The sequence below is a fragment of the Peromyscus californicus genome, unplaced genomic scaffold, assembly GCF_007827085.1.
Source record: "Peromyscus californicus insignis strain IS unplaced genomic scaffold, ASM782708v3 Scaffold_24__1_contigs__length_46423439, whole genome shotgun sequence".
Taxonomy (NCBI): domain Eukaryota; kingdom Metazoa; phylum Chordata; class Mammalia; order Rodentia; family Cricetidae; genus Peromyscus; species Peromyscus californicus.
In genome coordinates, this window is record NW_026294535.1 from 6,903,855 (window position 1) to 6,916,308 (window position 12,454).

Below are 12,454 nucleotides of genomic sequence, written 5' to 3' on the forward strand. Positions count from 1 at the left end.
AATAGTAATAAGTAATAAATAATAGTATTGTCTGCTCATTAGTAAAAGGGTTCTTATTATCAATGAAAAATGTCTTCATGCTGGGTGTGATAGTGTAAGTTTTTAGTCCCAGCACTCAAGAGGCAGAGACAAGTAGAGGCCTGTGAGTTCAAGGCCAGCCTAATTCATTTATTGAGTACCAGGCCAGTCATAGTTATATTGTGATACCCTGTCTAAAAAGAAAAAAAAGAACTCTTCATAAATCTGTCAAGTCTCTGATATTACATATTATGTGATAAGTAAACTTTGAGTAATCCTTTCTACCAAATGTGGAAATGCAATAAATGTAGTAACAGCAAGGGGCAGCCAAGAGACTTTGTGGGTGAGCCTCTTTTTAAATTTTCTTTGTAAGCTCACATTAAATGATGCCACTACACAAGATCAGAGGCAGTTGGCCATCCATATCTGTATCTATATCCATGCCTATTGAATCCACGGATTCAACTAAGCAAGAATCCAAAACACATTCCAAACTGCATGTTTATTGAATATACCCTTATCATTATCCCCTAACCAATACTGTCCAACAACTACTTTGACAGTATTTACTTTATATTAGATGTCCTAACTAATCCAGAGATGACTAAGGATGCAGGAGGATGTGCATGCTTATACACAGCCCTAAGCTATTTTATATAATGCATTTGAGCAGCCCCCTTCTTCAGTATCCTCAGAATTTTGTATTCCCAGGGTTTCCAGGAAACGGTCCTTCACAGACACCACGGGATGTATTTGGTTGAGAGAGGTATATCTGGGTGCCTGATTCAAGAAAGTGGAGCAGATGAGAGGGCAAAGCAGCTGCTTTCCAATGTAGCTTAAAATCATTGCATCCTGCTCCCAGCACAGCATTCTGCATCACATGGCTTCCCAGCATGCTTTGCCCTGCCTCAGTCTCACCCACCACCTCACCGGCCTTCCTGTTAAGGAGGAATTTACAGCAGCAATCAGGGGTAATTTTTCTTTTGCCCATGGTTTAGAAGTTGTTGAAGCCATCAAATACACAGTAATTTCAAAACAAGCTGTACCTGGGAAATGAATTATGACCACATTTCCTGTGTTTACATTTATATAACTTAAGCCAACTTTGGAAAATTCCAAGGAACTTGAGGAACATACTCCAAACTAAACCTCTGCTAAGGCAATGAATAATCACTTAAAGCAGGAACAATACAAAGAACGCGTGCCTGGTGGTGCATGACTTTCCCAAGCATGGACAATCCACGTTCTTTATCACTCAGCACTTGTGATTCCCACTACCAAGGTGATGGCTTAACCAGGGACTGGAGATGCTGAGTACAGGATGTAACATTATCTGTCTTCAGACGGAGGATTATTAGCCTAATTCCAGGTTCAGTGAGAGACCCTGTCTCCAGGGAATAAGACCTACAAGAACATGTTAAATAGTTACTGTTAGCCAAACTCCTCAACCATGGCTCCAGAAAAGGCCTGCAAAACCCTGACTGCAAGCATACAAGACTATGCTCACACAGTAGTGGAAATGTACTCAAGGAAATGTAACATGGGCCATCAGGGCAGAGTTCCTAACCATGTCTATTGACGTTAGATGTTCAGCCTGGCTTCCTACTCATGTGGCCTTGGGCAAGTTTTTTGAGTTTTCCTTTCTTTTTCTTTTTCTTTCTTTCTTTTTTTTTTTAATGTAGCAATACTGTCTTAGTTGGGTTTCCTATTGCTATGGTGAGACATCATGATCACAGCAACTTTTATAAAGACAACATTTCATTGGGGCTGGCTTACAGTTTCAGAGGTTCAGTCCATTATCATCATGACAAGGAGCATGGCGGCGTGCAGGCAGACACGGCGCTGGAGCTGAGTGCTACATCTTGCAAGCAACAGGAAGTTGACTGAAAGTCACACTGGGCACAACTTGAGCACGACCTCCTCCAAAAAGGCCACACCTCCTAATAATGCCACCTCCTTTGGGATCCATTTTCTTTCAAAGCACCACAAATTCTAACTACTTTGTGTTGGGTCTTTTGTTTGGTTTTGAAACAGGGTCTCATTCTGTAACCCCGGCTCACCTGAATTTTGCTATGTAGCCTATACTGGCCTTGATTTTACCTCTCTTTGCCTCTCAAGTGCTGAGATTATAAGTATGAACCACCACATTCAGTTTGATTATTTTTTTAAGACAGACTATTCCTACTAGTCCTGGCTGGCCTCAGATCCACAGCGATCCACCTGTCTCTGCTTCCCCAGCCCTGTGATTAAAGGAGTGTACCACCACATTCAGGCATAATTTTGATTTTGAAGTTAAAGTCCTGACCAAACATTTGATGTCATTTACCATGCAACTCTGGTTCCCTCTTTACAATGTCTTAATTCTATAGGTAGCCTGGTTTTCTGCCATTGTTTATTGAGCAGAAATTATGGTCATGAGGAACAGCATAGGTGCTCAAGATCACATCCACTGTCTAGCAAAACCATACTTCCTCTGGGCGGTGGTGGCACACGCCTTTAATCCCAGCACTCGTGTGAGGCAGAGCCAGGCAGATCTCTGTGACTTTGAGGCCAGTCTGGGCTACAGAGTGAGTTCCAGGAAAGGCTCAAAGCTGCACAGAGAAACCCTGTCTCGAAAAACAAAACAACAACAAAAACACTTCCTAAAGCAAGTCAGGGGCATGCACTTACAAAAGGCCAGTCGGGGACCCAGAATTGACAAAATTCTAAGAGTGCAGGATCACATGGCAGAGCCAAGCACATGTCCAAGGAATGTTTAAGAGGGTGGCCTGGATGTTATGGGCCCATAAAGATTAACTGATACCAGAGAGCCTGGAGGAGGAAAGAGAAACTCCAAATTAGGCATGGTGGCTAGTGTTTGAGAATGTGGGCATGGCCTAATTCTACGAGGTAGGCTTTTTTGTTTGTTCTTGGTTTTGATATCCTTGCATTAACGGGTTCATAATGCACACAAAAATACCACTTTCTACTACTCCAACTTACTACATGTAACGGTCTGATTCCATGTTTTTAATTTAACCATAGGATAGAGAGCCTATTTGTTTAAAATACTGAAAACATATCAAAAATATGCCAGGAAAGTTCTGTCTTACTGACCTCAGCAGCCCTCTGCCACAAACATTTTTTTTTTTTTTTTTTAAAGATTGATTTATTTATTTTGTATACAGTGTTCTGCCTGCACACATCCCTGCAGGCCAGAAGAGGGCACCAGATCTCGTTGCAGATGGTTGTGAGCCACCATGTGGTTGCTGGGAATTGAACTCAGGACCTTTGGAGGAGCAGCCAGTGCCCTTAACCTCTGAGCCATCTCTCCAGCCCGCCACAAACATTTTTTATTAGTCTCTTTATTTGAGGCGCTGGTGATGATCCAGGATCTGGTGCATGCTAAGCATGTGTTTTTTTGTTTTGTTTTTAGAGACAGGGTCTTAGTATGGTGTCCTGTCCATCCTGTAGCTTGCTGTGTAGACCAGGCTGGTCTTGAACTCACAGAGATCTGCCTGCTTCTGCCTCCTGAGTGCTGGGGATTGAAAGTGTGCGCCACCACACCTGGCTAAGCATGCACTCCTGTCTCTGAGCTTAGTCCCTAATTCTTTTAGTGTTGCTGAAGTCATCTTTGTCTCAGACTGGCCTCAAACCTCCAGCAATTCTCCTGCTCCTGCCCCTTGAGTGCTGAGATTAAGTTGTGCACTAACAAACCCCAGTTTCCTCTTGATCTTAACGCAAGCTGGTACAACGGTACTTGTTTTTCTCCTCTTTTGTTTCTAACTAAAAACAGCACGCTTGGTTCTGCATCTTGCTTTTTATCGATGCAATAATGTGTCTCGGAGCACTTCAACGATAAGATGCCACACGGAGAGCTCTTGCTGGAAGCACTGCACTCTTTGGCTAATCTACTTATTTAGCAAGTCCTCTGACTATTTGAATGGTGGCCAAGCTGACCAAAAACAATGTCGTAGCTCAATGGGAGAGACCTTGTCACACACTCTAGTCTTGAGTTTGCTCCCTACCACGAGCAGCAAATGACTAGATGAGCAAATAGAAGCCCTGAGCAACCTTACAGATGGCATTTCGTTCACACAGACAAGCAACCTGTAGTACACTTTTCCCAAAAAAGGGCAGCTGTTACATCACAGGATGTATCTGTCGCTTTCATAGATTTTGACTAAAGTCTCTCCATAAAATTTAAAATCAAGGGCTGTAGAGAAGGTTCAATGGTTAGGAACACTCTCTGCCCTTCCAAAAGAGCCAGATTTGATTCTCAGCACCCACAGGGAGACTGACAACCATCTGTCACTCCTGTCCCAGGGGATCCAACATTTTGTCTAGCCTCCTGGGGTACTAGGCACGCGCATGATGCACAGACATACATGCAAGCAAAACACCCATTAAAAAAATAATAAATTTTTAGCCGGGCGGTGGTGGCGCACGCCTTTAATCCCAGCACTCGGGAGGCAGAGCCAGGCGGATCTCTGTGAGTTCGAGGCCAGCCTGGACTACCAAGTGGGTTCCAGGAAAGGCGCAAAGCTACACAGAGAAACCCTGTCTCGAAAAACCAAAAAAAACAAAAAACAAACAAACAAAAAATAATAATAATAAATTTTTAAATTTAAAATCAATTTACATTCCCAGGAGCAATGTATGAAATGGTCTGTTTCCCCACAAACCTCACCAATAGTGTTATCAAATGAAAAACAGCATCAGTGAATTCCAACGGGAATTACTTCTTTTTTTTTTTTTTGAGACAGGGTTTCTCTGTGTAGCTTTGCGCCTTTCCTGGAACTCACTCTGTAGACCAGGCTGACCTCAAACTCACAGAGATCCACCTGGCTCTGCCTCCCAAGTGCTGGGATTAAAGGCGTGAGCCACCACCGCCCAGCTTCTTTTGTTTGTTTGTTTGTTTTTGTTTTGTTTTATTTATGCATGAATTTCAGTATCTTTCCAGGTCTGAGAATCATCTGAACATTTATGCAACATATTAAAGAATAATGGTGTTACTCACTGGGCTTGGTGGTCCATGACTACTATCCAAGCACTCAGAGGTGGAGGCAGGAAGATCAATAGTTCAAAGTAGTGCTTGGCTTCCTATCAAGTTTGAGGCCAGCCTGGACTACTGGAGATTTCATTTGAAAAGACAAGGAAAAAAAAAAAAAGACCAACAGTGTCACAAAGAGAAGTTATCTGAAAAGGAGGAAGCTGACGTGAAGGCCATCCTGGAAAGTGGTTCCCCTCTTAATTCACAAATGTGCTAAAAGTACCAGACCACCACAAGGGCCAAACAGCAAAGGGAACTCATCCTGAGAACCTGCACATCACCCACCAAACACCCAATTGGCTGAACTTACCTAATCGGGATCCACCATGACCTGGGGTAAACGGATCGGGGAGGGGGGCATTTTTCTATACATGCCCAGGGCCTTGAAGATACAAGGCAAGTGTTCTACCACGGGCCTCCACCCACTTTCAGAGCGCTCATGGATCTTATATTCCTGATTTGTTAGAAGGCGATGGGAGCTGGGGTGAGCAAAAGACCGAGGCCAACACCTGTGGTTGTCCTCTGACACCTTCAAACAGTTGGACTATAGCTGTGGTTGCCCTTGGAGACCCACCAGCCAGCGATGGCAAGTGAACCACACATGTGAGTGACATGGGTGGGTTAAGACTGCAAGCCCATGGCCTCCAAGACGGTTCAGTGGGTAAAAGCACTTGCTGCCAAGCCTGATGGCTGGAGTTTGATCCCCGGAAACCACACAGCATACGTAGAGAGAATTGGCCACAACAGATTGTCCGATGATCGCCACTTATATGCCACAGAACTCGTGTGTGCACACACATACATGTGCATAGGTAGACTGGTTCTAGGGGTCCAAGAGAGGTAGGACGCAATTTTAAATCTTGAACTAGCCGGGCGGTGGTGGCACACGCCTTTAATCCCAGCACTTGGGAGGCAGAGCCAGGCAACTCTTTGTGAGTTCGAGGCCAGCCTGGTCTACAAAGCGAGATCCAGGAAAGGCGCAAAGCTACACAGAGAAACCCTGTCTCGAAAGATCAAAAAAAAAAAATCTTGAACTACCCTTCCTGGTATTATTAGGACAGGGTTTGCTAAGATGATGTTTGAAGAAAGAGATGAGAAAGTCTATAGATATCTAGATAGCCATCACGGACGTCAAGAGGTGTGCACATGTCTATGCCTGGAAAGAAGGACTATAGAAACTGCTCAGTGGAAGAGTACTTGCCGTGGGGGTCACCAGGTTTGAGCCCCAGCACCAAAAGCAACAGCCTGAAGAGAGCCGGACTAGGAGCAGACCGTTTTCATCCCAGCTCCTTGGCTGGCTGAGTAGGGAGCGGGGAGACTCCAGCATGGGCAACAGGGGGATGCCCAGTCTCAAGAAGGAAAAGAGGAGGAGACGACAAGGTTAGATGTGGTTACTCAGGCCTATAATCCCAGTACTCAGGAAGCTAAGACAGGGGGATTGCCGCAAGTACGAAGCTAGTCTGGGCTGCATGGCAAGACCTGCCTCCCAAAACACCAAAACAAAACAGAAATCAAGACAGATATAGTAAGTAAAGCCAGTGGGACTAGAGGAAGTCCAGAAGTACAGAGAGAGGAGAGGAGTGGAGAAGAGAGAAGGGAAGAGGGGAGGGGAGAGACAAGTTGTAAATTTGGAGGGCTTTTTTTAGACAAGGTCTCTCTTTGTAGCCCTGGCTGTCCTGGAACTCACTATAGGCTGGCCTCAGAGATCTGTCTGCAGAGGGCTTTTTTTTTTAACTATTTCTCTTCATCTTGCAGATCTGCAGTGCTGGGAACTGTGGTCAGGGTTTTGTGCATGCTGGGCCAACAGTCTAAACTCTGATCTATTTCCAGTCCCCACATACTACTCGATGTCTAGCTCTTACCTGCGTCTGGCCCTTATGTCAAGGACTCAGAGACAGTCCAGTGCCCGCGCCGCTATCAAGGTAGAAGACAAACAGTGGCCCAAATCCCCAGGCACACTTGGGCAATCTTATGTTTGATTTGGCCTGTAGTTCCTAGCAATAAGGGGTCCGTCCACCTCGGGACTTTGTGTCCCATAATCCCACACTCCGTAAGACTTTCCTTGTTAGTTTGTAAGCCCCTTCCCTGGAGTGTCTGTGATTTCAGCATCTCGCCTACTTCAGCTGGTTTACCCACTCTAGATTATCTCCCATTTGAGGTTCCCTTTAGGGTAATATCAGTCATAACTACATCAGACACAGAGATTCCAACCTTGCCTCTGACAGCCTGGCCAATCCATATCACATATTAGCCAGGAATGAACTTCAGACCTAGGACAAACATAACTATGGTTTTCTCAGAAGGGATAGCAGCTCAGTTTTATATATGTCAAAGGGGGTATATCTTTCACTCAGAAATGACAGCAGGGAGATGGGTACTGGTACTTAGGATTGACGTGTGCCATGAGCACCCTGCCAAGGTTTTCCCAGGGTCTCAGGACCAGTTACTAAAGTTCCTCCAAGGGCAAAGCTACCAAATACATAGAGCCATTAAAGAGGATCAAGCTATTGCCCCTGCCATGGATAAAGTGACCCTCGAGAAAGATGGAACCTAAACAGGAAACATTAAGCAGTAACACAAGAAATGTCACAGTTTTCCACAGCTTGAGGGCTCTGACTTCGGAGGTACCAGGTCCAAGGGGAGTCTGAGGCAGGTCCACTTGACTCCCAAGGCTCTGGCAGTTGCTTTGTGTTGCTGTTGACACAGGGTGACCAGGACCTGAATTCTGTTTCTGTCCTTGGGGAGCTTTCACACCAGTGTCCTATCCATGTATCTGATGTATCTTCATCCATTTCAACCTCCATTTTCTTTCATGGAAAATGAACTTAGACATTCACCTCAAGCGCTGTTGAGAAGTGAGGGGCTGGGGGTGGGGTTGACCCACACCTCTAATCCCAGCACTAGGGAAGCAGAGGAAGGTGGTTCTTTGTGAGTTCAAAGCCAGCCTAGAGTTCAGCAGGCCGGCCCGGGCTACATAGTGAGATCCAGGCTCAGAGAGAGGAGGAGAGGCGGGGAAGGAGCAGAAGTTTTTGCAAAGTAGAAGAGAAATGGGTGAGCAGCTTGGCACATGCCTGGATCGACTTATAATAAATGGTATCGATTCGGAACTATGCTTGTCTCGATGGCATCAAAGAAGGGTCTTCCCAGGACTTTATCCCATACCCCAGGTACCCTCTGACGGCCCTCCAGATGCTGCTCTGTGCATCTGTTTCTCCAAGGGCAGAACCCAACACGTGCTCCCTGATCCTCTACACAGGCCGGGGGAGGGGGTGTCAGAGATGATCTTTCATAGTCACATCTTGCCCCTACCTCAAGAAGATGCCACTATACCTGGCCTGGACACCTTCCCTCCCTCTCCACAGTCAGTGCTGTGCCATGGACTCGATCTGCTTCCCTGGTCCCTGACGCCCCACTTGCCCCTCACCTGATGTAGGGGAGGAAGGGGTTGACGTGCCCCGAGAGCACGGCGACCACGTAGGAGATGATGAAGGCTGCAGACGACCATGTCACCAAGAGGAAGGGGACGAAGGCCATTCCCCTGAGGAAGCACAGCATCGCGGTGAGAGGGCGCTGCGCTCGTCGTCGTCGGGGCCACGAAGCCGGCTTGCTGCGGGCTGCCTGGAGGCGGTGGCCACGACACAGACAGCTAACGCTGGACGGTGGCGGCGGCGGCGGGACGGAGGAGGAGGCTCGGAGACAGCCAGGACGGGCCCAGCCCCGGAGGGAGGGAAGCGCTCAGAGGTGAGAGGGCGGAGGGTGGACCGGCAGCCGGCTGGGTGGGGCGCGAGCGGTCGGTCCCCGGCTTGTTGCGAAACCGGTGAAGTCACAAAGCGGCAGCCTGGTCCCCCGGAGCCAGAGCGCGCGGCCACCTCCCCGCCCACGCCAGGCCACGCCGGACAGCTCGGCTTCCTTTCGCTTTTGCTTGGGACGGGGTCGGGTGGGTGCAGCGGGAGACGCGGGAATCCGCGGGGACGGCCAGCTCTTGCGCAAGTCCGCGGGGTTGGCGGGATTCCCAGCCCCTCCTTCCCTCGGGGTTTCCCTCCGAGCCTCTCTCCAGCACCCACTGGGGTTCCTTCCAGTGTCTGGCCACCGATGCCCACCCCATCAGGGCTCTCTGTGACTGCAGGGGTTCAGGCGGAGGGGTTCAGTGACGTTTGACAGGTCACTGAGCATGGATGGGACACATGCCTGAGTGGTACCCACCTGGAAACAGAAATCGCATAACAGCCAGGCCTGATAGTACGGGTCTGTCATCCCTGGTGCTTGGCTACTACGGAGGCTGAGGCAGAAGGATCACAAGTTCAAGGCCTGCCTGACTGGGCAGCTTATTGAAACAGCCTCTGAAGGGCTGGGCATGTAGCTTAGTGGCAGAGCATAGGTGAGGCTCTGGGTTTTATCTCTAAGCATCATTCAATCAAGTGACAGAGAGGATTGGATCCAGCCCTGGCCCAGCCTAGGTTGCCCAGGTTGCTACCCACGGTTCTGTTCCCACCAAAACTACTTGGAGTATTTATTTCCCAGCAATAAGAAAAGATGACTCGATCCACTTCAGATCCACCTCAGACTCCACCAAAACCAAACTGACAGGTGCTCCTGAAGCACAGGCCTGTTCTGTGCATCTGAGTTATAGTTTGGGGATTCTGAGCCCCACTTTTGGCCATAGATGACCTAATATGGGTTCATCTCAGCCACATAAAACATGTCTTGAGTATCGCCCTGTGCTAGGGAATAGCCTATGCGGATTACACACCATCAGAACTAGTAGACTGATCTTCTAGGTAGAACACGATTTTAAGAATGAAATAGACGCTGGGCAGTGGTGGCGCACGCCTTTAATCCCAGCACTCGGGAGGCAGAGCCAGGCAGATCTCTGTAAATTCAAGGACTCAGATGAAGGGCTGGAGAGGTCTTGGAGAGGATAACAGAGTTTTCAAGAGGAAATCTGGGGATGAACACATGACTCCTGCTATCACTGTGCCATATCTCCAACTCCAAAAGGAAATAATTAACAAGACATAAGCGAGACTGCCTCTCCAGGGCAAGAAAATAGCAAAGTTACAGGCTGAAAATGCTTGCTTCTTCAAGACTAGGGCATCTAAATCCCTGTGAAAGAAGAAATGACTTGGTTTTAGCCAGATGTGGAGCTCACATCTGTAATCCCAACACTTAGGATAAGACGGGACAGCCAAGAGTTCAAAGCCAGTCTGGGCTACCCAGTGAGTTCTAGGCACATCTAGGCTACAGAGAGCCTGCCCTGAGTAACTACCATTCAATCATGACTGCTGGGAGCCTCTTCGGACCCATTTATTAAGAATCGTCAGCCAGAACTCCCTGTACCTTCTGGAGCAGCCATCCCTCAGTCACTCCAAGCTTATAGAAACCTGGTCCTAAGAGATGGCTCAGTGGGTAAAGGTGCTTGCAGCCAAGCCTGACGACCCGAGTTCAATCCCCTGGACCCACATAACTGAACAAGAGAACCCACTGACTGCCTCCAGCTGTCTTAGAATTACACACACACACACACACACACACACACACACACACACACACACACACGCTGTGCCCCACTCCACCCCCATCAGCTGTCATTCATGGTATTCATTGTATATTTTGCCAGGTTTCCTGTGTTTTAGAAAACAGCTCTCAGTGTTCTTCCCCATCTCCCCCCGCCCCCTCTGCCCCCCCACACACACACACACACACACACACACACACACACACACTTTCCCTTTTTTACTCTTAGTAAGATTTAGGTCAAAATGAAACTCTCCCTTAGGCAGAGCACTAACGACCCCCAAAAGGAATTTCACTTTATCACATCATGTTTTTGTTGATTGCATGATTCCCTACAAAATCCAATTTGATAGTTACTATTTTTGTCCTTTAGGGGCTTTCTCTTATTTTTTGCTTGTTTTTGTTTGTTTTTCGAGACAGGGTTTCTCTGTGTAGTTTTGGCACCTGTCCTGTATCATGCTCCATAGACCAGGCTGGTCTTGAACTCACAGAGATCCGTCTGACTCTGCCTCCCAAGTGCTGGGATTAAAGGTGTGCGCTACTGCCGCCTGGCTATATTTTGCTTGTTTTTGAGTCAGGGTCTCTCTGTGTAACCTAAGCTAGCCTCAAACTGATCTTGAAATCCTCCAGCTTCGGCCTCATGAATGCTGAGATTACAGGTATGTGTCACCACAACTGGCTTGCTGATCGACCAGAGCAGCAACAGTTTGTGTGCTGTTGCTGTTGTTTTAAGGGATTTGGATGAAGTTTATTACAAGGTAAAGGTGTACACTCAGGACAAATGCAGACTAGAGCGTCACCCATTTTGTTAGTTACAATGAATACATCTGTATCTATATTTCTTTTTTTTTTTTTTTTTTTTTTGGTTTTTCGAGACAGGGTTTCTCTGTGTAGCTTTGCGCCTTTCCTGGAACTCACTTGGTAGTCCAGGCTGGCCTCGAACTCACAGAGATCCACCTGGCTCTGCCTCCCAAGGGCTGGGATTAAAGGCATGTGCCACCACCACCCATAATGATTCATTTTTATTGCCAACTTAGTGCTATTTGGAAATACCTAGGGCACTAGTGTAAGACATCATAGATGTATCTATGGAGGTGTTTCCAAATGGCTTAACTGAGAAGGGAAAACTGACCCTAAATATTAAGTGGCACCATCCCATGGGCCCAGAGTAAATAAAAAGGAAAAGAGGAAGAAGCTAGTTGAACACGTTCTCCCTTCCTCCGGGCTACAGATCGAGCGGGTCTGCTGCCATGACTTGCATGACACGGTGGTGGACTGAGTTCCTCTGAATTGTGAGCCAAAATAAACCCTTCCTCTCTAAGTAGCCTTTTCGTAGGTAGTTAGCCACAGTAGTAAGAAAAGCAATGATTATAACTAATGTATGAGAAGTGGCTACCCAGGGCTGATGCTACCAAGAATCAGAAGAAAGGGGCAAGCAAACCCAAGTCCACATCAAATGCAATGTATTAAGACTTGCCAGCAAAAGCATGTCTTAGGACGCGGGAAGAAAGGAGGACCAGCCATGGTGATGTAAGAGGGAAGGGTTGATATGCGGCGTTACACAAAGGCCCACAGCCAGAAGTGAGGTAACAGGGCTTTCTCTTTCTCTCTCCTTCCTCTTTGCATTCACTTATTTATATTGTGTATGTGCGTGTGCATGAGAGCGTATGCTCGTGCCATTGTGTGTGTGCAGAGAACAATTTATAAGAGTCGGGTCTCTCCTCTACCATGTGGGTGTGGGTTCTGGGGAATCATAGTTAGGTCATCAGGGTTGGCAGTAAACTCCTTTAACCACTGAGCTATCTCGCTGGCCCCCAACCTGGGCTTTCTCAAAGTCTATTCCCATGTCAAACATTAGCTAAGAGACACAGGTCTGCCTCAAAAGGCTTC

At 47.3% G+C, this 12,454-nt stretch overlaps 1 protein-coding gene across 1 annotated transcript in view; it reads right to left on the reverse strand.

The window, feature by feature from the left end:
- Positions 1 to 8,748, reverse strand: part of Dram1 (DNA damage regulated autophagy modulator 1) — a 37,764-nt gene extending 29,016 nt beyond the window's left edge. Inside the window, exon 1 of the mRNA XM_052753047.1 lies at positions 8,475 to 8,748. Coding sequence (XP_052609007.1) covers positions 8,475 to 8,605 — 131 coding nt within the window. The 5' untranslated portion in view covers positions 8,606 to 8,748. The remainder of the gene's footprint in view (positions 1 to 8,474) is intronic.
- Between the last annotated feature and the right edge of the window lie 3,706 nt (positions 8,749 to 12,454).